General features: G+C 41.4%; 1 protein-coding gene across 1 annotated transcript in view; it reads left to right on the top strand.

The window, feature by feature from the left end:
- Positions 1-22993, top strand: part of LOC122789871 (adhesion G-protein coupled receptor G4-like) — a 464784-nt gene that overhangs the window by 225937 nt on the left and 215854 nt on the right. Inside the window, exon 5 of the mRNA XM_044057305.1 lies at positions 15629-15724. Coding sequence (XP_043913240.1) covers positions 15629-15724 — 96 coding nt within the window. The remainder of the gene's footprint in view (positions 1-15628; positions 15725-22993) is intronic.

Raw genomic sequence — 22993 nt, 5'->3', positions numbered from 1 at the left:
TTCACCCCAGCCAAAAAGCATGTTTTTTTTTATTATTGAATTGTCACTTGTTAAGGCTGTGCAGGTGAAAATGCTGATATATTGCATATTTTTGGCAATACAAACATTCTAAAAACTAAAGGATCTACTGTTTAACAAAATTCAAAAAATAACACCTAATCAAGAAATTATTACATGCCACTTTGCCATTTTACTTATCACAAATTTCCCAATTTATAAGCAGGACTTATTTGTTATGATGTTTCACTTAAACTATATATCAGCAGCAATTGGAAAAATGTAATTACCATGAATTAGCAAAACTTTTCAGATATGGCAATTAAATACCTCAAAGCCATCAAATCTGCCAAATCATCAAGTGTGAAAAGAAACAAATGTATTAATAAAAAGTTTCACTACTCTATTAGATATACTAAGTTGACAATTCACTTTTTACCATACCATACCCGTACACACTACATTATAAAAACAGAATTTGACTCTACCTTCTAACTTCCTTATTCTTACTCATTCAAATGTGCCAGCATTTTCTATCTTCTTTATGTTTTTCATATGAACTACATTTTCCAAATTACATTCTGTGATCTCAGATTTAAAAACCTGTTACATACCTAGGAGTGGTGTTATTTCAAAAAGAACCAACTACTTAGATTCTCATTTCTTTTCTACATGAGGCAGGTGCATAGTTAGTAATTACATTTTATTATATTGCTGTTACACCCCCCATAGGGGGCATGTTTTTTAAGTATGACTGAACATTCTTTGTATGAGTTACACATCATTTTGTCATAATAAAAATGGTTATTTAAAAAAGAAAACTTTCGGCAGGAGATGCTTCTTGAAGTTTCTAAAGAACCGCTGTGTTCTAAATAAGATTGGATTTGGACTTTGAGCACTGATCTCAGCTGTCTGTGGTATTTCAGACTGAACTACAAGTTTGACAGATTTCGGGAAGCTATAATGTTTTCAGCAAACTTTGTCATCTAACATGAAGTGTGAGATGTGATCATCCTTTCTGAATGTGGTCTTACAACAACAAACTCGTGGAAGTTCAGGAGCTGGAATTATGTGTTGTATACATTTCAGTTTGCTAATGATGCAAGCAAGATGGCCCTGATATAGTCTGCACATTTATTCATGAGCAGTATGTCATTGCAGTTACACTTAGTAAAGCCTCTACCTTTTTATTTTTCATGGTTCCACAGTTCCACTTCAGATATGTGGCTCATGCATAACTGTTGCATTCTCACTACCTAGGGGAATCTTATGGGTCACTATCAGAAGGACAAAAGCAGAAAAGAGAAAACATTAAAAGATCAAACCAGGAACATTGAAAACACTGAAGGTCAAAAAATATGCCTGCGTTTATGTTGGGGGCCAAGCATCCCTGGACCCCCCATGTGAAAGCACAACTCCAAATCTCACTGCACAGTGATCCTGCACAATCAAGGTCTGTGTAGTTTGACTTTATGGGTTTTTGATTTCCCCTGTCTGTACTTTTGATGATCATTTTTGTCAACTTTCATCCTTCTGCTGGGGACCCTGATCTTGTTTCCCGCCTTTTATAAGCTAGTCTAGTTTTCAGGCTCTGCTGAATTCAGGACTGTGGTATAGGTTCCTGTGTTGCTCATATCCTTACTTGGATAGGAGGAAGTTTCTATGTTCACCAGTGAGAGTGGGGAGCTTTGAGCAGCCTATCTGTCGCTGGAGGGGTGGTCACAGCCCAGCAACTTGTAGTTTGTTGGCCGTTTTGGGCTAATTCCTAGCTCTTTCATCTTCCTGCCTTAAAACCTGCATTAGCGCGGTTCTGCGCTTGTATTCTACTCAGCCACGCTCCTTGTGGTGTCCTGCAGAGTACTGCAAGCAGCAGAGCGACAAGACTTTTCACCAGATAAGTATTTTTTTTCTCTGCATTTTCTCCTGCAACTGCTAGACTCGCAGAAAAGCTATTTCTGGTATTTCTGAGCTGTTTTCTGCATACTAAAACTGTTTTTTGCTGTTTTTGCTGTTAGCACTTGATTAAGTCATTTAAGTCGTTTTTCTACTGTTTTAACTTTATTTTATTTTTTATTTATTTTACATTTGTTGACCGGGCTAGTCTAACTGGATATATTTCAATTTTCAGTAGAGGCCTGGGGAGAAAAGCTCCAACATAGCACAAAATGTAATATATAATTGTATAACAAATAAAGTAAGAGGTATTTAGAATAAAAAGAAGGATTTTCAAAAGTACAATACTAAGCAGCTGAGTATAAAGTAATATAACAGTCATGTGATCATTTGATAAGAGAGATACACTAAAGTTCATTGTTAGTTAACATAAACACTTGTGGTTATATAAGCTTTACAATGACCAGTTTTTAGCATACAGTGGGGTATGTAGAGTATGATTGTGTATCCATAGGCAGTATGAAGATAAAAAATAGGAAAGGTAGTAGATTAATCAGGGTTAGTGCAGGGACATAATCAGTGTGATTTTAGGTGAATTATGAGTTTTTGCTTAAAGAGCGACAGTGAAGGTAGTAGAGTTAGATTGGTAGGTAGAAGGTTCCAGTGTTTCCCAGCAGTATTGGAGAATAGGCTGTCGCCTGACAAGTTATTAGACTTACTTATGCTAGCAAGTAATTTAGTTGAAGAGCATAGGGAATTCATATTATTATAAGGGGTAATGAGGTTAGCAAGTATTGGAATATTATTTGGTTGTTAAAAGATTTTATGAGCAATGGTGAGTTGGGAAAAAGTTAGCACGTTAGGGAGTTCAAGTCAGTCTAGCTGCTTTAGATTCAGACAGCGGTGTGTTCGAAATGCATTGCCAGTGGCAAATCTGGCAATATTGTTATAGGAGTTTGATAGTTTGAGAAGATTATTTTTTTTTAGATCAGTATAAATAGGAGAAGCATAAAGAAGAGTTGAGATTAAGTGAGAGTGGGCAATGGTGGTTCTAGCTATAGGAGTTAAGAAGGGTTTGATTCTATATATGGAGCCCATTTTTCTGTTCACTGTTTGAATGGTGTTATTTATATGGTTATCAAAGTTAAGGTTGTTGTCAGTTGTGACTCCTAATAGTTTGGTAGTGGGATCGGGAAAGATGAGGGTACCATTGTTAGATTTAATAGAGAAGTCAATAGGAGAGGACCTATTGGTAGGTGTAAAGAGTAGAAGCTTGGTTTTTTTGGCATTCAAAAGGAGGCAGCGTTTCAGGAACCAGTCTTCTACTGAGTTGAATACTTTTTGAGTTAGAGAGTGTAGTTCAGATGTGGAGTTGTCAGAACATATAAGTGTGGAATCATCGGCATATTGAATACAGGTGGCTTCAGGGATTGCTACATGAAGGTCATTGATGAATAAAGAAAAAAGAAGAGGTCCTAAAATGAAGCCCTGAGGGACTCCAAGGGTGACTGGCAGGTGGGATGATAGTTTATTTTCCCAGAGAACTGCCTGTTGCCTATTATTGAGGTAAGACTTGAACCATCGTATAGCTAGGGTATCTAGAGCAAGAAGTTCAAGAGTTTTTATAAGCAGGGGGTGGTTTACCATATCAAAAGCCTTTGAAAGGTCGATGAAGAGAGCAGAAGAGAGGATGTTGTTATTACGGTTCTTATTAATGGAGTCGGTGAAACATAGTAGAGCGGTGGTAGTGCTATGAAATGGCCTAAAGCCATGCTGGTAATTAGCCAGTATGTCGTGTTTAGTTAGGTGGTCTAGTAGCTGGTGGTGAATGCATTTTTCCATGACTTTAGCTAAAGGTGATAGTAGAGCTATTGGACTGTAATTAGAGTAGTCATTGGATTTACCACCTTTATGTAGGGGGATGATGTGGGAGATTTTCCAGATGTCTGGAATGATTCCTTCATTAATGGTTCTGTCAGGTAGGATGGATATGGGAAAGGCAATAACTTTGGCTGCTATTTACAAATATTCAGAAGGTAACTGGTCGGCTGAAGGAGTGCAAGGCTTAAGTTTTAGTAAGATTTTGTAGATGAAAGTGGTTGAGATAGGTTGAAATCTAAATGTTGGTAGAGATCCAGCTAAAGAAGATGGGAGCTTCATGTTATCAGTGGAAAGCTGGCTAGCTAGGGATTGTATGGTCTCTGTGATGTAGGTGTTGAAGTGGGGTATTATGATCAGCATCATGAGGGGATGGTGTGCACCTGTCACCCCTGGGCTTCCGGATATTGGCAAAGGCTCTTGCCACCCCCATAGTGCCTTTTTTAGGCAAGGCTCAAATTCTAAACCTACCACCCTAGAACACAAAAAGGAAAAACTAAGGGTAATGCTGCTCAATGCCAGAAGTCTCAACCTCAAGATGCACGCACTTGAGGCCCTTCTCAGTATGGAGAACATCGATGTCTGTGCTGTAACTGAAACCTGGTTCAAGGCTCCTGAGAGCACCCCAGCACTATCAGGTTTTACCTCATATCATGCATTCCGGCCCCAAAATCCGGACAACACCAAGAAAGGGGGGGGGTGTCCATATTCATCAAGGACACCCATACCTCAAGGTTGGTGGCAACGCACGATGCATCGGAGACCATCCAGGTGCAATTAACCATAGGCAAGACTGCTCTACAATTTGTAGCATGTTACAGGCCACCCTCTCAAACTCAGAAACCTCACATAGCTTTCCTGAAAACACTGGAGGGGATAAATGCATCTCCAAACACCATCATACTAGGTGACTTCAACTACCCTAATATAGACTGGGATCACTACTCAAGCCCAAACACTCTAGCCCAAAGATTCCTGGAGTTCATAAACTCAAATGCCATGGAACAACTAGTCACCATCCCCACAAGAGGTGAAAACATACTTGATCTCATCATCACGAACATGGGATCACAATGTTCAACACCGGAAGTATACCCCTTACTGGTGAGATCAGATCATAAACTAATCTCACTGGAGGTCCTCATCCCGCCCCTACCTGAGATAAAAAAGACCACAGTGAAGAACTTCTCAAAAGCCAACTTCACACTTCTAAAGACTAGTGTGGTCTCCTTTGAGGCCCCCGCGCCGGCGGAAAACATTACTCAAGCCACTGAATCACTTACAAATGCCTTCTACCAGCACCTACAGGACTGCATGGATCAGGCAATCCCAAACAAAACAAAGACTCTTTGTACCAAAGGCAAGCGTCCAGTCTGGTGGACCCCAGCCATAAACAAGCTCTACAACAAAAGGAGGAAGCTACTACAAGATAGAGCAAAATCCTTAAAAGGTAAGACACCTTTGATCATTATAAGTAAAAAACTAAGAGCTCTCATAAAATCATCCAAGGCAAATTTTGAGAGAAAAATCGCTAAGGACTCAAAAGACAATCATAAGGCCTTCTTTAGCTATGTTAGAAACCTGGGAGGAAACTCCCAGATATGCTCAGAATTAGTTCAAAATGATGTGAAAATTACTGAACCTACAGACATTGCCAACATACTGGCTGACAGGTTCAGTGCAAACCCCCCCCCCCCCCCAAAAGGAGAGATATCTATACCAGAGGAATGTAGCCCACCGAACATCTCTAACGCCCAGGTGAGAACTGCTCTCTCCAAGGTGAAAAACACAGCATCCATGGGACCGGATGGTGTCCCCGGCTGTGTGCTCCATGAACTCAATGAGGAATTAAACCCGCAGTTAGGACAGCTGTTTAATCTTAGCCTCACCTCAGGATACGTACCCAAGGAGTGGCGCACGGCAACTGTGGTCCCACTTCACAAAGGCGGTGCCTCCACCGACCCTGGAAATTACCGTCCCATCAGCTTGACAAGCCTGATCTGCAAAGCTATGGAGAGGATAATAATGGAACTCATAAATAAAGACATAGGGAACTTGCAGACTTTGGATCCAACCCAGTTTGGCTTTGTCAAAGGCAGATCATGCCTTTTAAACTTGGTTGACTTTTTCAAACAGTCACCAAGGCCATTGATGAGGGAAAGGCAGTCCATACAGCCTACCTCGACCTGGCAAAGGCTTTCGACACAATACCCCACTCAGGTATCATTGAAAAACTCATCAGCTTAAATGTAAACCCATACATCACAAGATGGGTTGCAAACTGGCTAAGTGGCAGAACCCACAGGGTCAGAGTTGCTGGCACCATGTCAGACTCAAAGCCTGTCACAAGTGGTGTCCCACAGGGCTCAGTCCTGGGCCCACTCTTGTTCGGCATCTACTTTTCTGAAGTACAAGCAAACACAGGAGGGTTATGGCTGACAAAGTTAGCAGATGACTGCAAACTAGGCGCCATAGTAGAGAACACATCTGACACAGATATCCTTCAGAAGGGTCTCACAGAAACGGATAACTGGTGCCAGAGCCATGGCCTAAAGTTAAACGCCAAGAAATGCATAGTCATACCCTTTGGAAAAAACAAGGTTACCCCTAGCTACCATATAGGTGGCAATCCACTGAGCACAGAAGAGGTTATCAGGGATCTGGGGACCCAGGTTGACAGTAACCTTTTGTTTGACACTCACGTTGCTAAAGTAGTTAGGAAGACCTTCTACATTGCCCACCTGATCATGAAGGGATTCACATCTAGATTAAGGGAGGTCATCGTCCCCCTGTACTCATCACTCATCAGACCAATGATGGAGTACAATGCCCCATTCGGAATGTATCTGACCCGACACCTGCAGCAGCTGGAAAGGCCCCAAAAGTTCCTCACCAAAAGGATAAAGGGTCTCAAAAATATGTCTTATGCTTCCCGACTGAAAGAACTCCAGCTCTATTCAGTCACTTACCGCTTGCTCAGAGGTGACCTGTGCCTGACATACAAGGCCATGTCAAACCCAGATTTGATGAACATGCTTCACCTCAAAAAATCTAGATCCCTCAGAACTACAAGGGCGGGAGACTTAAACCTTGACACGGTTATTAATAGGACGTGCTGGAGGGACAGATTCATCACCCAGAGACTCCCTATGCTGTGGAACAAAATCCCGGTACATGTGAGGCAGAGCACCTCGCTGGCCTTGTTCAAGAGAAATCTTGACCAATGGATGGGAGATCGCAGATATACCCCAGGGATTACCTCAGTGTCACTGCTTGACAGAGGCACAGCAAAATAATGGGCATAGTTTCCTTCAAACTAAAGGGGTGGCGAAAGCCACAAAACTCTGGGCTAGGCTTATAAATGCCCTTGGGCAGATAGCCTAGTATGAACCTATGAACCTATGAGTGATCAGGGTTGAGGAGCCTATTGATGTTAGTCCAAAATTTCTGAGGATTCTTTTGGTGTGTTTGTTGTAGCTTACAATAGTAGTTCTTTTTGTCAGAGAGTATAGCCTTTTTAATTATGTTTCTTAGCTGTCTAAAGGTTTGTTGTTCAGGGGAGGTTCTGTTAGTTCTCCAATTAGCCCAAGCTTTGTTTCCAAGTAGAATTTTTTGTCTAGTCTCTTTTGTTAGCCAGGGGACTGGTTTGGATTTTGGATTTAAAAAATAAAATAAAAAAAATTAAATGCTTCTATCAGGCTAGCGCACTTTAAGTGTTTTTTTGTTGAAACTTATTGTATCCCTGTCAAAAAAAAGAAAAAAAATATTCTTGTTTCCCACCTTTTCTAAGCTAGTCTAGTCCAGTTTTCAGGCTCTGCTGAATTCAGGACTGTGGTATAGGTTCCTGTGTTGCCCATATCCTTACTTGGATAGGAGGAAGTTTCTCTGTTCACCAGTGAGAGTGGGGAGCTTTGAGAAGCCTATCTGTCCCTGGAGGAGTGGTCACAGCCCAGCAACTTGTAGTTTATTGGCCGTTTTGGGCTAATTCCTAGCTCTTTCATCTCCCTGCCTTAAAACCCACATTAGCACGCTTTTGCACACCTCGCAGCACCAGTTAGCTAGGGTTAAACTATTCCAGGCTCCACGAAGTCTGCTCTTCAATTTTTCACTTAGAACTAGTCAAACTCTAAAACTTAGCACTCAGACTTCCCTGTTACAGCCCAACATTTACTCCAAGCTCTCAGTAAGCACTAATAAATGCTAACACAGCATCTCCCTCTTTACCATACAAAAGTTCAAGGATCCCTATATCGTCCCTACCGGGAAATCAGTAAACAGTTCAGTTATCCATACAGGCATGTCCAAAGGGCAGTTTCAGGTATACTCTCCAGTCCAGCTGGTGAATCTGGGAATCTTGAGGCAATGTTACAATTGCCTCATGTACACAGATAACCCTCTCCTCCTTCCAACAAACACAAATGTATGTGAGAGATGCAACTATACAGCCAAACTGGAGGCCAAGCTCTCTCAACCCAAGGCTGGAACAGCCAGCCAGGAGGAGAAGGGAAACATTTGCACCACATTTCCAGTCTCACATAAAACAGTCATACATGCACCAGCAAACAACACACATAAATACTCAAAAACATACTTGGAGGCTCTAAATAAAAATCTGCCTAAGCACCAGAGACCTCCAAAGCAGACATCCAAGCAACCTCCACCCTCAAACACAAACCTCTTTTCACATACTTCACAAAGCCAGGGTGCCAAGCAACCACAGCCCATAAGACAAATCAGCACACACAATACACTAGTAATAGGTGACTCCATAGTCAGGCACACTGATTTCCCACTCACTAGACAGAACAAGGAGAAGGTTACAGTGAGCTGCCTGTCGGGTGCCAGGATTCATCCCATAACACAAGCACTCAGGTCACTCCAAAACAAGCACAGATATGACTCTGTCATTGTACATGCTGGTGTGAATTACCTGAGACATACCTCCCTGGACTACATGAAAAGACATAAAGGAGCTCTCTGATCATGTAGCCCAGGCCGGTATGACCCTGACCCTGAGTAGCATCTTGCCCTCACCAAGAATGATGCCACAGTACAAGGAAAAAATGATCAGTTTTAACAATTGGCTAAGCTATTGGTGTCATTCAAAGGGGATCTAGTGTCTGTCAGCCTGGGACGACATGCTCGACAAGCCACGCTGCTTCATCAGAGATGGCTTGCACCTGTCACCCTTAGGCTTTCGAATACTGGCCAAGGCTCTTGCCACCCCCATAGTGCCTTTTTTAGGCAAGGCTCAAAGGACAAGCCCGCCTCCATAAAAAACACAAGAAACCAAAAACTGAGGGTAATGCTCCTCAATGCCAGAAGTCTAAACCTCAAAATGCACGCACTCGAGGCACTCCTTAGCATGGAGCAAATAGATATCTTTGCAGTAACAGAAACCTGGTTCAAAGCTCCAGAGAGCACTCCAGCACTACCAGGCTACAACTCATATCATAACTTTTGGCCCCAGAACCCGGGCCGAAATCCAAAAAGAGGAGGCGTACCCATTTTCATAAAGGATACCCACACCTCCAGGTTAGTAGCACAGCACAAGGCCTCGGAGACCATCCATGTGCAACTAACAGTGGGCAAGGCTGCATTTCAGATTGTAGCCTTCTACAGACCACCTACCTTGTCTCAGGACCCCCACTCAGCATTCCTGAGAACACTGGAAAATATAAAGGTCCTACCAAACACCATGATATTGGGAGATTTCAACTACCCGAACATTGACTGGGAGAATTACTCTAGTACAAACTCCTTTGCCCAACGCTTCCTAGAGTTTATACACTCTAACATCCTGGAACAGCTTGTCACCGCACCCACTAGAGGGGACAACATACTGGACCTGATCATCACCAACATGTGGGATCAGTGTTCCACACTGGAGGTAAACCCCTCGCTGGTGAGATCAGATCACAAACTAATCACACTGGACATCCACATCCCGACCCCACCCCCAGTCAAGGAAACCACTATGAAAAAATTTTCAAAAGCAAGCTTCACACTTCTCAAGACCGAGGTGGAAAGTTTCAAAGCCCCCTTGCTAAAAGATAATGCTACCCAAACCGCAGAATCCTTTACAAGTGCATTCTATGAGCATCTACAGGGATGCAGGGATCGAGCCATCCCAAGTAAAACCAAGACTCACTCCTCCAAAAAGAGGAAACCAGTCTGGTGGTCCCTGACCATAAATAAGTTAAACAACAGAACATGATAGAGCAAAATCCCATAAAGGAAAGGCATCATTGATCAATATTAGCAAGAAACTACGATCCCTCATAAAATCATCCAAGGCCAGTTTCGAAAGAAAAATTGCCAAAGACTCTAAAGATATCCACAAAGCCTTCTTTAGCTAGGTCAAAAACTTAGGTGGCAACTCTCAGATATGCTCTGAGCTAGTGCAAAATGGCAAAAAATACACTGAACCAATTGACACTGCCAACATCCTGGCTGAAAAGTTCAGTGCAAACTTCACCCCCCCTCACCCCCAAAAGGGCCCGTGTCCATACCAGAAGAATGCAGAGCCCCAGACATCACGGACATGCAAGTAAAAACATCCCTCTCCAAAGCTAAGAACACAGCATCAATGGGACCGGATGGTGTCCCAGGCTGAGCCTTACACGAGCTCCAAAAGGAACTAAACCCTCACCTAAATTCATTATTCAGTCTCAGCCTTACCACAGGATATGTACCCAAAGAATGGCATACAGCAGCAGTCATCCCGCTCCACAAAGGTGGTGCCACAACAGAACCTGGGAACTATCGCCCTATATGCCTGACTAGCCTGGTCTGCAAATCTATGGAGCGAATCATCATGGAACTCATAAACAAAGACATTGGGAACCTCCAGACACTGGACCCTACCCAATTCAGCTTTGTTAAAGGCAGATCCTGCCTCCTAAACCTAGCTGACTTCTTTGAAACAGTTACCAAGGCCATAGATGAAGGGAAGGTAGTCCACACAGCCTACCTGGATCGCGCTAAGGCCTTCGACACCATTCCCCACTCTGGCGTCATAAACAAGCTCACCAGCTTGACAATTAACCCCTATGTCATGAGATGGGAGGCCAACTGGCTCATGGATAGAACACACATGGTCAGAGTTGCGGGTGCCATGTCCGACTCTAAACCAGTTACAAGTGGCATCCCACAGGGCTCAGTCCTGGGACTCCTCCTATTCGGTTTATACTTCTCTGAGGTACAGGCTAGCACAGGAGGTCTATGGCTGACCAAGTTCACAGATGACTGCAAACTGGGGGCCATAATCAACTCTCAGGCTGACACAGACATCCTCCAGAAGGGTCTTACAGAGACAGATACCTGGTGTCAGAGCCATGGCCTCAAGCTGAATGCCAAAAAATGCATAGTCATCCCCTTTGGAAAAAACAAAGTGCCCACGAATTACCACATAGGTGGTAATCCACTAGGTACGGAAAATGTAATTAGGGACCTGGGGACCCAGATAGATATCAACCTCTCCTTTGATAACCACATTGCCAAAGTGGTTAGAAATTCTATGTAGCCCACCTAATCATGAAGGGGTTCACCTCTAGATTAAGAGATGTCATTGTGCCCCTCTATTCATCATTCATTAGGCCCATAATAGAGTACAATGCCCCATTTGGTATGTACCTTACTCAACAGCTGGAAAGACCACAGAAGTACCTCACCAAGAGGATCATGGGCCTCAAAGAGATGCCCTATGCAGCTCGACTAAAGAAACGACAGCTATACTCGGTTGCTTACTTCCTGCTCAGAGGTGATCTCTGCCTGACGTAGAAGGCCATGTCCAACCCAGAATTAATGGACACGCTCCACCTCAAGAAAACCAAATCTCTTGGAGCCACACGCTCTAGTGAATTAAACCTCAGCACAACAATAAACAGGACATGCTGGAGGGATAGATTCCTCTCCCAGAGACTTCTTTCGCTCTGGAATAAAATCCCAGTCTACATTAGGCAGAGCCCCTCGCGGACTCTCTTCAAGAGGAATCTTGATGAGTGGATGGGAAATCATAAATTTACCCCTGGAATCACTTCAGTGGCCCTTCTAGACAGAGGCCCAGGAAACTAATTTAAAAGGGAGGTGAAAGCCAAAACATTCTGGCTAGGCTTATAAATGCCCTTGGGCAGATAACCTAGTACCTACCTATGATCCTCTTTAAGGTGTTCATCATAGCTTGAAAAAAATGTTCTCTCCCATTGGCATCCACATGACACTGAGTTTTAGCACATATCCACAAAAACTGGCATGAAGGCTACTGCTGCTATAAATCCACAGGTCATGTGGAATTCATGAGTGCTGTTATAAAACAACAGGTCATATAACATTCGAGTGCAACTGAAAAGCTCTGCAACAAGGTGAGCAAGCATGAGTTATATAATAATAGTGATGATAGGCCTTCAGATGGTCATTCTTTCTGATCACAATAAAAATTCTATTTATTTCAAATGATAATCATCTGGCAATCTTGCATCAGTTATGAAAACAGCAGTAATGTTTTGTTTCTTAATTTTCCTAGCTGATCACTGTAGAGGTTATCGAACACAGTGCATATTTTATATATATATATATATATATATATATATATATATATATATATATATATATATATATATATATCTCATAAAACAGATTGTCTAGTACACTTATACTGAGTTTTTTTTTTTTTGGATGTCATATCCATCTATGACTGGGTATAGCTTGGTAACATTTGTAACCTGCCCCCTCTTTGGGGGTGTGAGCAAAGCAGAACCTAATGTAAATTCTCATTCATGCCAGTAGTTGTCACACTTCATGTCTGTCTCAGTTCAGTCTCTGGATAACTATAAACCTACCACTGCATAGGCACATACTGGTGGCCACTTACCAAGGAAGTAATTTCTTCTACTACTGTCAAGTCATTACTGCAGAGTCTAGGTGACTGACAGCATAGATGTCATTTTTCATTGCAGTAGGCTGTGTATCTTATTTTCCAGTAGAACAATCACACTAGCTTGATTTTCATTTTTTTTCATATGTTCAAAGGGCCTAAGTAAGCCTAGCCAGCAAGGTTCCATGGCTTACACCACCCAAGAAAGTTAATTTCCTGTGCCCCTGTCAAGCAGAGCCACAGAAGTGATCCCCAGGGTGTATTTCCTATTTCCCATCCACTCATCAAGCTTTTTCTTGAAGAGTGCTAATGAAGAACTTTGCTTGACATAGATGGGTAGCTTGTTCCAGAGTATAGGAAGTCTCTGGGACAGGAATCTATTCCTCCAGCATGTCCTGTTTTATTGTGGTGACAAGGTTTAGATCCCTAGAGCATGTAGCTCGGAGGGATTGGGATTTTTTTCAGGTGTAGCATGTCCAACAGCTCTGGGTTTAACATAGCTTTATATGTTACCCCACAAGTAAATTGCCACCACTGTTGTTGGTGCCACTTCATCTCAGATGTCACCTGATTCTTGTGGACCCGATCCAATATGTACCTCACAGTCAGAGAAGAGAATGAGGCATCCTAACACAGCATTGTATTTGCTGCTGCATGGATTTTTGTTCTGCCCTAGTTATGACCCACTCACCATGCCAAATATGCAATGATGTAAAGCTATTAAGACAGAGAATCTCTGCCAGTTTCTGCAGATACTTCAGGTCTCACCAGTAAAATCTTCTTGTGCTGCGTGATTGTCCATAATCAAATTTTCACACAGCCCACTCCTCTTTAATGCTAATGTGTTGTACATTTGCAGACCTCCACTCCAAATCATTCAGCTCACTACTATTCTTTCACTCTGGGGCTGCTAAAACTGTAGCCCAACTCAATAGATTTTATTCCTTTTCCTCTTTAAATATCTCTGATTTATCCAATTTCCATACTAGAATTGTTCTCTGTTGATATCCTCCCCTGTTTTCTTGCAGTCTGCTGCACAGCCTTAAATTGTTCCTTCTCAGTCCTCATCATCCTTGCTCACAGGAGTCAAGGGTGACAATATATCTCAGCCCCCCTGCTATGTTATATTTGGGAAGTTATTTGTTTGACTTGCATTTCATTTCCTTATCCACTATACCTTTAGAGTATTTGGATATACAATACTAAAAGCTATTTTTAAGTTTTACATTCTTAGTTCTTAAAAGCTTAAGTTCGCATTACCTTATCTTTCTGCTTCACTTTATAAAATCCATTTGTTAAAATGTACAGTGATATTGCATGGGCTTCCTATTGAAATGTTGGCACTTAAAATGCCAAATGTCAAAAAGATGAAAAAAGAGAGACCAAAACCCAAGGAAGAGCAAAGCTCGAATAGCACTCTTCTCATTAAAACTTTTTGGAAGGGAGGCAAGCCACCCTGCATCACCCCACATGGAAGGGGCAAGTCCCCAACACCCCCTGAATTTATATATACCAATTCTGAGATCACCATAAGGGAATATTCCAAGAAATGGCATCTGGGGCTTAATATATGCAAGTCTGATCTTTCGGCCATTCATTCGCCACGTGTTGGGACTTGCTCTGCTGCGTCTTGATATTTCAAATGGTTACATTTTATATTCTTTGTAAATTGTGCAAAAATATTTTGCTGTATTTTTCATTCTTGGATTTTGTAATTCTGAATTTCTGTACTTGCATTTTGTATTTTTGAATTGTCTTGATTTTCTTGTTTAAGGAGATTTTCTTCTTGGACCTTGGGTGAATTTTTTTTTTTTTTTTTTTTAATCAGGACCGCCACTATATACAAATGCAAATAAATACATTTACTTATCCTTTGTTTGCCCAGGTTAGCCCCAATGATCCAATGGAGGAGATGCAAGGTGATATTTATGCTACTAGGGGAAATTTGGCCAGACCCCAAGGGACTTCCCATACTCTTTTCAGTAGATGCCGTGGGATCTTTTACATCCACCTGAGTTACCACCAATTCAAGTAGATGGGGCTTCATATTAATCTAAAGGATGACACACTCAGTAGTGCAACACTCCCTTTATGCTGCACTACAGTGTCAGCAATACAGTCACATGGAATGGGTGTACTAGCTGTTGCACAACCAACATTGCTAATCACACACTTTACTATTCTTCCACTGTTGTAAACCAGTTTTATCCTCTCTTCAAACCCCTCTGATTTATTTAATTTCCAAAGTGCATTTATTCTTTGCCAGTATCCTATGCTGCTTTCTTACAAAGTTACACGTTTCTTGGAATTATTCTCAGATTAGGACTTCTGTACATGGAAAAAGTATTTATTGACCGGAAGTTTAATTTAAATGGGCACTGATGTCTCAGCATTGCAGCAGTTAGCTTTGATTCTTGGTTCTCAGATGAGATGTCTGCTGTATAGAGTCTGTATGTCCTCCATGTGTCCGTGTGGGTTTCTGCTGATGGGCTTGTTTCCTCCCACATCCTAAAAATGTACCATCAATTGGAAATTCTCCAGATTTCCAACAGGTGATCATTTCATGCAGTATGTGTGTGTGTGTGTGTGTGTGTGTGTGTGTGTGTGTGTGTGTGTGTGTGTGTGTGTGTGTGTGTGTGTTTGTGCATTTTGTGTTTCTGATTTGTACCTATTAAGTACTGAGTTGTCTGCAATACTGATCTCATCCTGAACTGGATTGAGTACCCAGGAATAATGCATGAAAACAGTATGTAGTGTGTTTGTTTAGAGAATATAAATTCACTTGCAATCAGCCTTCAAGAATGTCAAAAGTTTTGCAAATAGAGTCAACATTTACAGCATATTGTGATGTTAAGCTCCACATGAACACACTTTAGTAAGAGTTTCTAAATGAAGTAGCTATAAATTTGATGCTGTGCGTATAACCACATCTCTGACTGCAATGACACTGTTAATTTACTGATGTTGCTCTTTTTCCTTTTCTAGCAATAATTACACAACCAGCATCTTTATCAACAACTACAACCACCACATCACTATCATCCCATACACCTACTGTGTTTACTATCATCACACCCTCAGGTACAGTCTTAACATATTTAAGGATATATTAACTGTTACATTAAATAATGAAATATTAGCTTCATTTTTAGGCAGCTACTGCAGTCATCCTGGTCATATTAACAGTGAAGTGCATTAAATATAAATTGCATACAGTCTGTTTGTAAACTTTAAAAACAATATCAGACATCTTTATATTTTTGCATACATCTTTTATAGAAGTCTGTATTAAAAGGTGCTGCAAAGACAAATTTCAAAATGTCTTTGAAGTAGAACACTGAAATACAGCTTTGTAAAAGCAACGGCTTCACAGATTTGTAGGCAGTTACTAAGTTAATAGCCCTAGAGCCCTTACAAGCCTCGCCAGATTAATCCCGATCTGCCCCAGTTGTTGTTGGTTACGCGAGTGAAGTTCACAGAAGTAAGGGTCTATGCTAGTTAGTACAGCTTTGTAAAAGCAACAGCTTCACAGATTTGTAGGCGGTTACTAAGTTAATAGCCCTAGAGCCCTTACAAGCCTAGCCAGATTAATCCCGATCTGCCCCAGTTGTTGGTGGTTAGGTGAGTGAAGTTCACAGACGTAAGGCTCTATGGTAGTTAATACAGCTTTGTAAAAGCAACAGTTTCACACATTTGTAGGCGGTTACTAAGTTAATAGCCCTAGAGCCCTTACAAGCCTAGCAAGATTAATCCCGATCTGCCCCAGTTGTTGGTGGTTAGGTGAGTGAAGTTCACAGAAGTAAGGCTCTATGGTAGTTAATACAGACTTCCTCTGTGTGGGAGCGACATGGGTACCACCCCAGGAGAGAATTTGCAGTCACCCATCCATTGATCTAGATTGAGTGTTAAGAGGGTCAGGGAGGGGCTCTGTTTTAGGTGAATTGGAAGCTTGTTCCAGAGAAGTGGCAGTCTCTGGGAGATGTATATACATCTCCATCATGACCGGTTCATGTCAAGAGTCTAGGTTAAGATGCCTGGAGATGGTGACCCTTGTGCAGTTTTATTTACGAATGTGTATCATTTCAATCAGGGCCTGGTCAAAGACTGCCCTATAAGCCAGTCCTAGGTCACCCATTAGCAGCCTGTAGGAGACAGAGTACAGTGACAGGGCTTTCAGTCATTCTGTGTAAGACTTGTTTTGTATACCCCTGTAATTGCTTGGTAACAAACCTCTGTGGTCTCTCCAACTGTTGCAGGTGACCTGTGAGGTACATGTAAAAGGGAGCATTGTATTCAATTATTGGTCTGATGAGGGACAAGTATAATGGAATTATAACATCCTTAGCTCTAGATAAGATGCCTTTACTTTGAGGATGTTCTGCATGGAAGGATTTCCTTACTACTGTGAATATGTGGTGGCCTAAGTTCAGATTATCAACTTGAGTACCCAGATCATGTACTACTGGGTCTACACTTTAGTGGAATGCTGTCTATAGTCTAATTAGCGGGGCTATCAGTTTTCCCAATGGAAATAATGCATTTTTTTGTATTTAGTTTTAATCTGTGGCTTTGGCACCAATCATTTATCTGCATTAACCCTGTCTGCAATATAGTAACATCATTGGGGAACTCAATGATTGCTCCCAATTTGCAATTGTAGTTAACTTGGTCATCCACTGGCCATCCACATTATCCTGGACTTCTGAGAAATAAATTGCAAACAACAAGGGGCCCAGCACAGAACCTGTGGTATGTGGCCACTGGTGACTGGTCTTTTGCTAGAGGTAAAGTCACCCACTTTGACAGTAGGTGTCCTATTGGTGAGGCATTTGGCTACCCATCTGGTAATGTAGGGGTTAATTCCCAATTGGGAGAGCTTCCCTATAATACCTGAGTGGAGGACTGTGTCAAATGCCTTGGCTGGCTCAAGACAGAATGTACTTTCTTGCCCTCGTCCAGGGCATTGGTGGCTTTCTTGAAGAAGTTAACCATGTTTAACAGGCATGCTCTACCTTTAACAAATCATAACTGGGTTGGGTCCAGAGATTGGAGATTCCCTATGTCCTTGTTAATAAGGTCCATAATGATTCTTTCCATGGCCTTGCAGAGGAGGCTAGTCAAGCTTATGGGTCTATAATTCCCAGGGTCAGTTGATGGTCCCCCTTTGTGCAGAGGGATTACTGTTGCTGTCCTCCATTCCACTGGAACATAGCCAGTTCGCAGGCTGTGTTTAAAAAGGGAGCCAAGTTGGTCTGCTAGGTCATGTTTTAAGTTGCTTAAAAGGCAACCTGGGATGTTTTCTGGTTACACAGATGCCATGTTTTCAGCCGTGGAGATCACTAAGACAACCTGCTGTCTTGAGATAATAGGCTGAGGAATCATGGCAGCCAACTTTGGGGGATGACTTGAGGGGACAGGGGGGTGAAGTTTGTTCCAAATCTGTCAGCTAGCAAGTTGCTTATTAACTTTGGTTTAGTATGGGTGGTACCATCCACAACCAGGTCAGTGCATAGCTGAGTATTCCATTTTTGATTTCAGATGTAGTTAATGAATGTCTTGTGATTATCCTTAGCTAGGGAGGCTATTTTTTGTATCATAAAACTTAAGAAAAGCTAGACAGGGATTTCCTCCTCTGTTGAGCCAGTTCCCTCTTGTTCTTGAACATTAGCTTCTTTCTCTTGTGTAGCCTGTTTATATTAGGGTTCCACCAGGGCAGCTTTTTCTGCAAGACCTGGTTTTAATCCAATCAGGTACAACTGATTCTATACAACTGCTTAAGTGGTTATACAGGGCATTGATGTACGCCTCTGCATAGGAGTCCATGTTATCTGTGCTCGAGGAGGCTTTGAAACTTCTTGTACCATCACTTAGTAGTTCATTTGTCTTTAAAAAAATTTGTTTTTGAGCTTGAATGGGTAGCTGTTCTTATAATTACATTGACAGAGACTGATTTATGGTCCGATCTTACTGGGGAGGAAATTGTAAGGGGGGTGCAATGCTCTCCCATGTTGGTGAGTACAATATCTAGGACATTTGAGCCTCTTGTGGGTATGCTGACTATCTGTTCCACAGCATTTGCATTGACAAAGTCCAAGAACCTCTATCCCCAATAAAAATTGTGGGGAAATTATTGACAAATGGTGGTAGGATAATTAAAATCACCCATGAGTAAGGTGTTGGGCTCCATTAAATCCAGGTATGCAGTATGCTTTTCCTGTTTCATGGTGGGGGACCGATACCTAGCTGTGATGTGGTAGGGGGCTTTGCCTATAGTTAATTGGACATAGAGTAGCTCAAGACAGTCATATTGTTTGACCTGTTTTAAGGTGTACTTATCATTAATGAAGATGGATACACCTCCTCCTTTGTTTCTTTCATGCTCAGTTTGTGGTATGAATGTATGAAAAGCATCATAGCCCTGCACGGCCTGGGTTCTTTCAGTGCCCTTGAACCATATCTCAGTGACTGCACAGATGTCAGCATCTTCCTAAGTGGGGAGTGCTTCCAAGGAGTGCAGTTTCTTGTTTAAACTCTTAGCATTAAAGAGCAGTACTTTGAGTTTACCTAGAGAATATTTTGTTATGTCGGGAGGTTGGTTGTTTAACATTGCCTAAAAAAAGGCACAACATGGGTGGCTAATGTCTTTGCTGGCATCCAAAAGCCCAGAGGAGGTAGGTGCAAACCATCTCTGGCAAACCAGCATGGCCTGTCAACCATGTCTTCCCAGGCTGACAGATATTTGATCCCCTTGGACTGACACCAGAAGTCTGATACTATACAAGCCCTGTATTTATTCAGATAACAGGAATATAACAAACCCCACCTTTGTGAGATAATGCCATTGTGTTTACGAGTTAGTGATTTTTGACATAATATTTCTCACTCCATCTGTACATAATCTGCATCGGTAATGAGGGTTGTGCACTTGTCAGGATAACCTGTAACAAAGATACTTATTGCCCAAATGTTAAGCAAGTTCCCTTAATTTCTGATGTAGTTATTTTCTAGGTGCCAACTCTGAGCCTTACTTGCCATCTGAATAAAAATTATATATAGCACTATAACTATAAAGTGCTCAGTATTTTCAGGAAGCAATCTTTTGTTTCCTGTGGATAACTATGCGAAAGAGAAGCATTTAACTCAAGACTCAATGTCCAGTTGTCCAAAACCGCTTTATGCACCCATGGTAGATTCTGTTACAAACACACTCACTTTCTTATATTAGAAAGATGGGCAGTCTCAAATTGTATAAACTTTGGGAGTTGTGGTGGCTCGCATAGATGGCTTGAAGAAAACTATGTTTTGACTAGTCCCCAGTCTAGTTTCTAAACTGATAGGTTTGGGAAGTTTTGAATTAAAGTTTCTATTTAATAGAATAATTTGTGCCTCATTTGGACAAATCAAATGTTTCTATTTCCTCAGCCTGAATGAGAAATAATTTATTAACGAAATTTCTAGCATATGAACATGCATTATTATTGCAAAATGTAAAGAAGTATGCCTGGATCCATACAGCCAAGGGATGGAGCCCTGAATACAGCCCAGGCAACTGGGGTTCAACAAGCTGGCCTGATAGTGGAGGACCCAGGTATGGTCCTCTCGCCTCTCTTGTGGGGGTAGGTGTGGGCTGTACTCACTCAAAGACACACTAGATGATGCAGTTTCCCTACTGAATGCTGTGAAACTCCTGTTGTATACTTCTGGGAAAGTCAGGGCAGTTTGGTGGGAATGACCCTTGGAGACATGAATAAATGGTCTCCATGATCACCCATCTGCACATCCCCTGCCTGGCTCTTCAGCAGGTGCAGACTAGGAGTAAGTCAAAACTTCATCCCCTGCCTGGCTTTTCAGCAGGTGCAGACTAGGAGTAAGTCAAAACTTCAAGCCAGCACTGATGGCTCTTTCTGGTTCACTTTCATCTTGATGAAGGGAAAAAATGGGGCTGATTGTCTGGGGGGGGGGGGGCTGATGATTGCCAGACAGAAGTGGAAAAAGTGCACCAAAACAGTAACAGAAAAATGTCAAGAAATACTATAAAATGTGTTTGATCTTCTGTCTGACACTCAACTCCCATTTTCTGACTAATTTGATGGTGCTATTGGGTTCTGGGTTTACATTTTTTTTTAGTAAGGGTAGAATTGTCAGCGAACGATGTTGTTATACTTAATATTTTCTGAGTTTATAATCTAGAAATGTTTATGCAGATTGAATATAATAGTTTTAATATTTCTTTCTGCACATGGGGTTGCCAGGCTGTGCTGACAGTGTTGTTAGATCAAGAAAAACTGTGGGGAGATGATTGAAAAATGTAAAAATGCCAGCAAAATGCCCAGTTATATTATCCATGTTTATACAAAATAGGTAAATGGATCATCCTTTGTAATGCAAGAGTTTTGTGGAACACCCTTATTTGTGTTTCTGTTTAACAATGGAATGTGTGTGTGTGTGTGTGTGTGTGTGTGTGTGTGTGTGTGTGTGTGTGTGTGTGTGTGTGTGTTTAGGGGGAGTGTGTGTCTATAAATGTGGTGTATACATGTGTTTGTGTATATGCGTGTGTACACTTGTATATCTATCAGCACATCTGTGCACACTGTCATGCATGTGCTCATGAATATGTAAGTGTTTTCATACGTGTGTGTGAATGTGCATGTATATATAAAAGGGTGAAAGGTGGTATCTCTCCTGCTTTTAATGCATGTTTAAACTCTCTGTCATAAATGTAAAAGTTTAATAAAAACTATTTGCTGAAAAATCAACATACCAAAATGTTTCTATTGCGTATACAGTGACAACTGTTTAAAAGATAAAAAGCTAGGATCTCTGTATAGAATTAAGGCATTTCTAACCCCAACTGCTAGGACAGTGATTGCCCGAACACATTTACTTTCAACCCTTCTTTATGCCTCCCCAATCTATACAAACCTGAGTAAATCTGACCTCAATAAACTCAATAGCTGTTACAACACCATAGCAAGATTTGCCACAGGCTCAGCATATAGAAACCACCACTGTATTAACCTACGATCTCTAGGCTGGCTAGACTTTCCCTCTCAAATCCAGTATAATCAATTAATAATAGCCCACAAAGTCCTCCATCAGCCCGAAAGCACACCCAAACTCAAAAATATAATTACCCCTTACAGTAACCTAAAAACTCTCCGGTCTTCTGACAAAATACTGGCACAAACTGTTAAATCTAAAAACTCAGCAGGTGACTCTGTTTTGCAACTCTGTTGGAACAATCTGGAATTGGCTCCCTGCCGAACTTACAGCAAACTAGACTATTAACCAATTTAAAACATCTCTCAAAAAATTCCTAAAAAGTCACTGGCTGTGCCCCTGTACCATCCCTAACTAACCAGCTTACCACTCTCTTCACTACCTGGCTATCTGTAAAATAGTCAATGTTTCAGACATAGTCTCATTCTCATATGTATTGTACTACTGAATGACATGCTACCTTTTTCAGCCTTGTACCACTAAAAATGTCTAAGTTCGAACAAGAAAACTACAATGTTAAGTTTAAGTATGTATGTATTCCAAGTATGCATATAATCCTATAATTATGTACTGGTATCTATATGTGACAGTATAAAACTGCTACTGTTTAACTCTTATGTAACTATCCACATGTGGAGCTTTTCTCCCCGGGCCTCTGCTGAAAATGGACCTGTGTCCAGTCGGAATATCCCGGTTAACAAATGTAAAATAAAAAAAAAAATAATTTAAATGACAGATCTGCAAGCAGCAATTTGCTATGAGTATGCCAAATTTTCATCTATTTGCATAAAATAGATTTGAACTGTATAGCATTTACAATAAGTTTTCCTTTGGCCAAACTGCCTGAATGGTACTTAATTTATATTGGATTTTGTTAACCAGATGCATTTTCTAGAGACAATATAAATTTTCTAGATTAATGTGCAGTTGCACTATGAAGAGGTTTATAGCGATGCAACAAATTTGCTGAATGCATTAAATAGCTAAGAAATAAAAACTGCAGAAAAGCTAATATCATTCAAAATTTAGAAAAAAAAATTTCTGAAAATCTGTTCAATTAATTTTTCTATCCACTCTAATGCTGACTGCTTGGGTTCAAGTACTGACCTAGTGCACATGCCGGTGGTTGTGGAACAGAACTGAACACTCTTGGCAGAGCCTCTTTTCCTTAGTTGTAGACTTGCAAAGATAGAGTCTGTCACACTTAGACCTCAGTGGTTAATGTGAGGGGAACTAGACTGCAGTGCACCCAAGAACATAGTGGGTGTTCTAGTGGGCAATCTAGATGATAGCATATAAGCACACAAATCTTCAGATGTCATTGCATATTAGATGTTACAGGATGAGGGC

Source organism: Protopterus annectens, chromosome 15.part0 (assembly GCF_019279795.1).
Source record: "Protopterus annectens isolate FY-2018-M chromosome 15.part0, PAN1.0, whole genome shotgun sequence".
NCBI lineage: Eukaryota > Metazoa > Chordata > Ceratodontiformes > Protopteridae > Protopterus > Protopterus annectens.
This window is presented reverse-complemented; position numbering and strand designations above follow the sequence as displayed.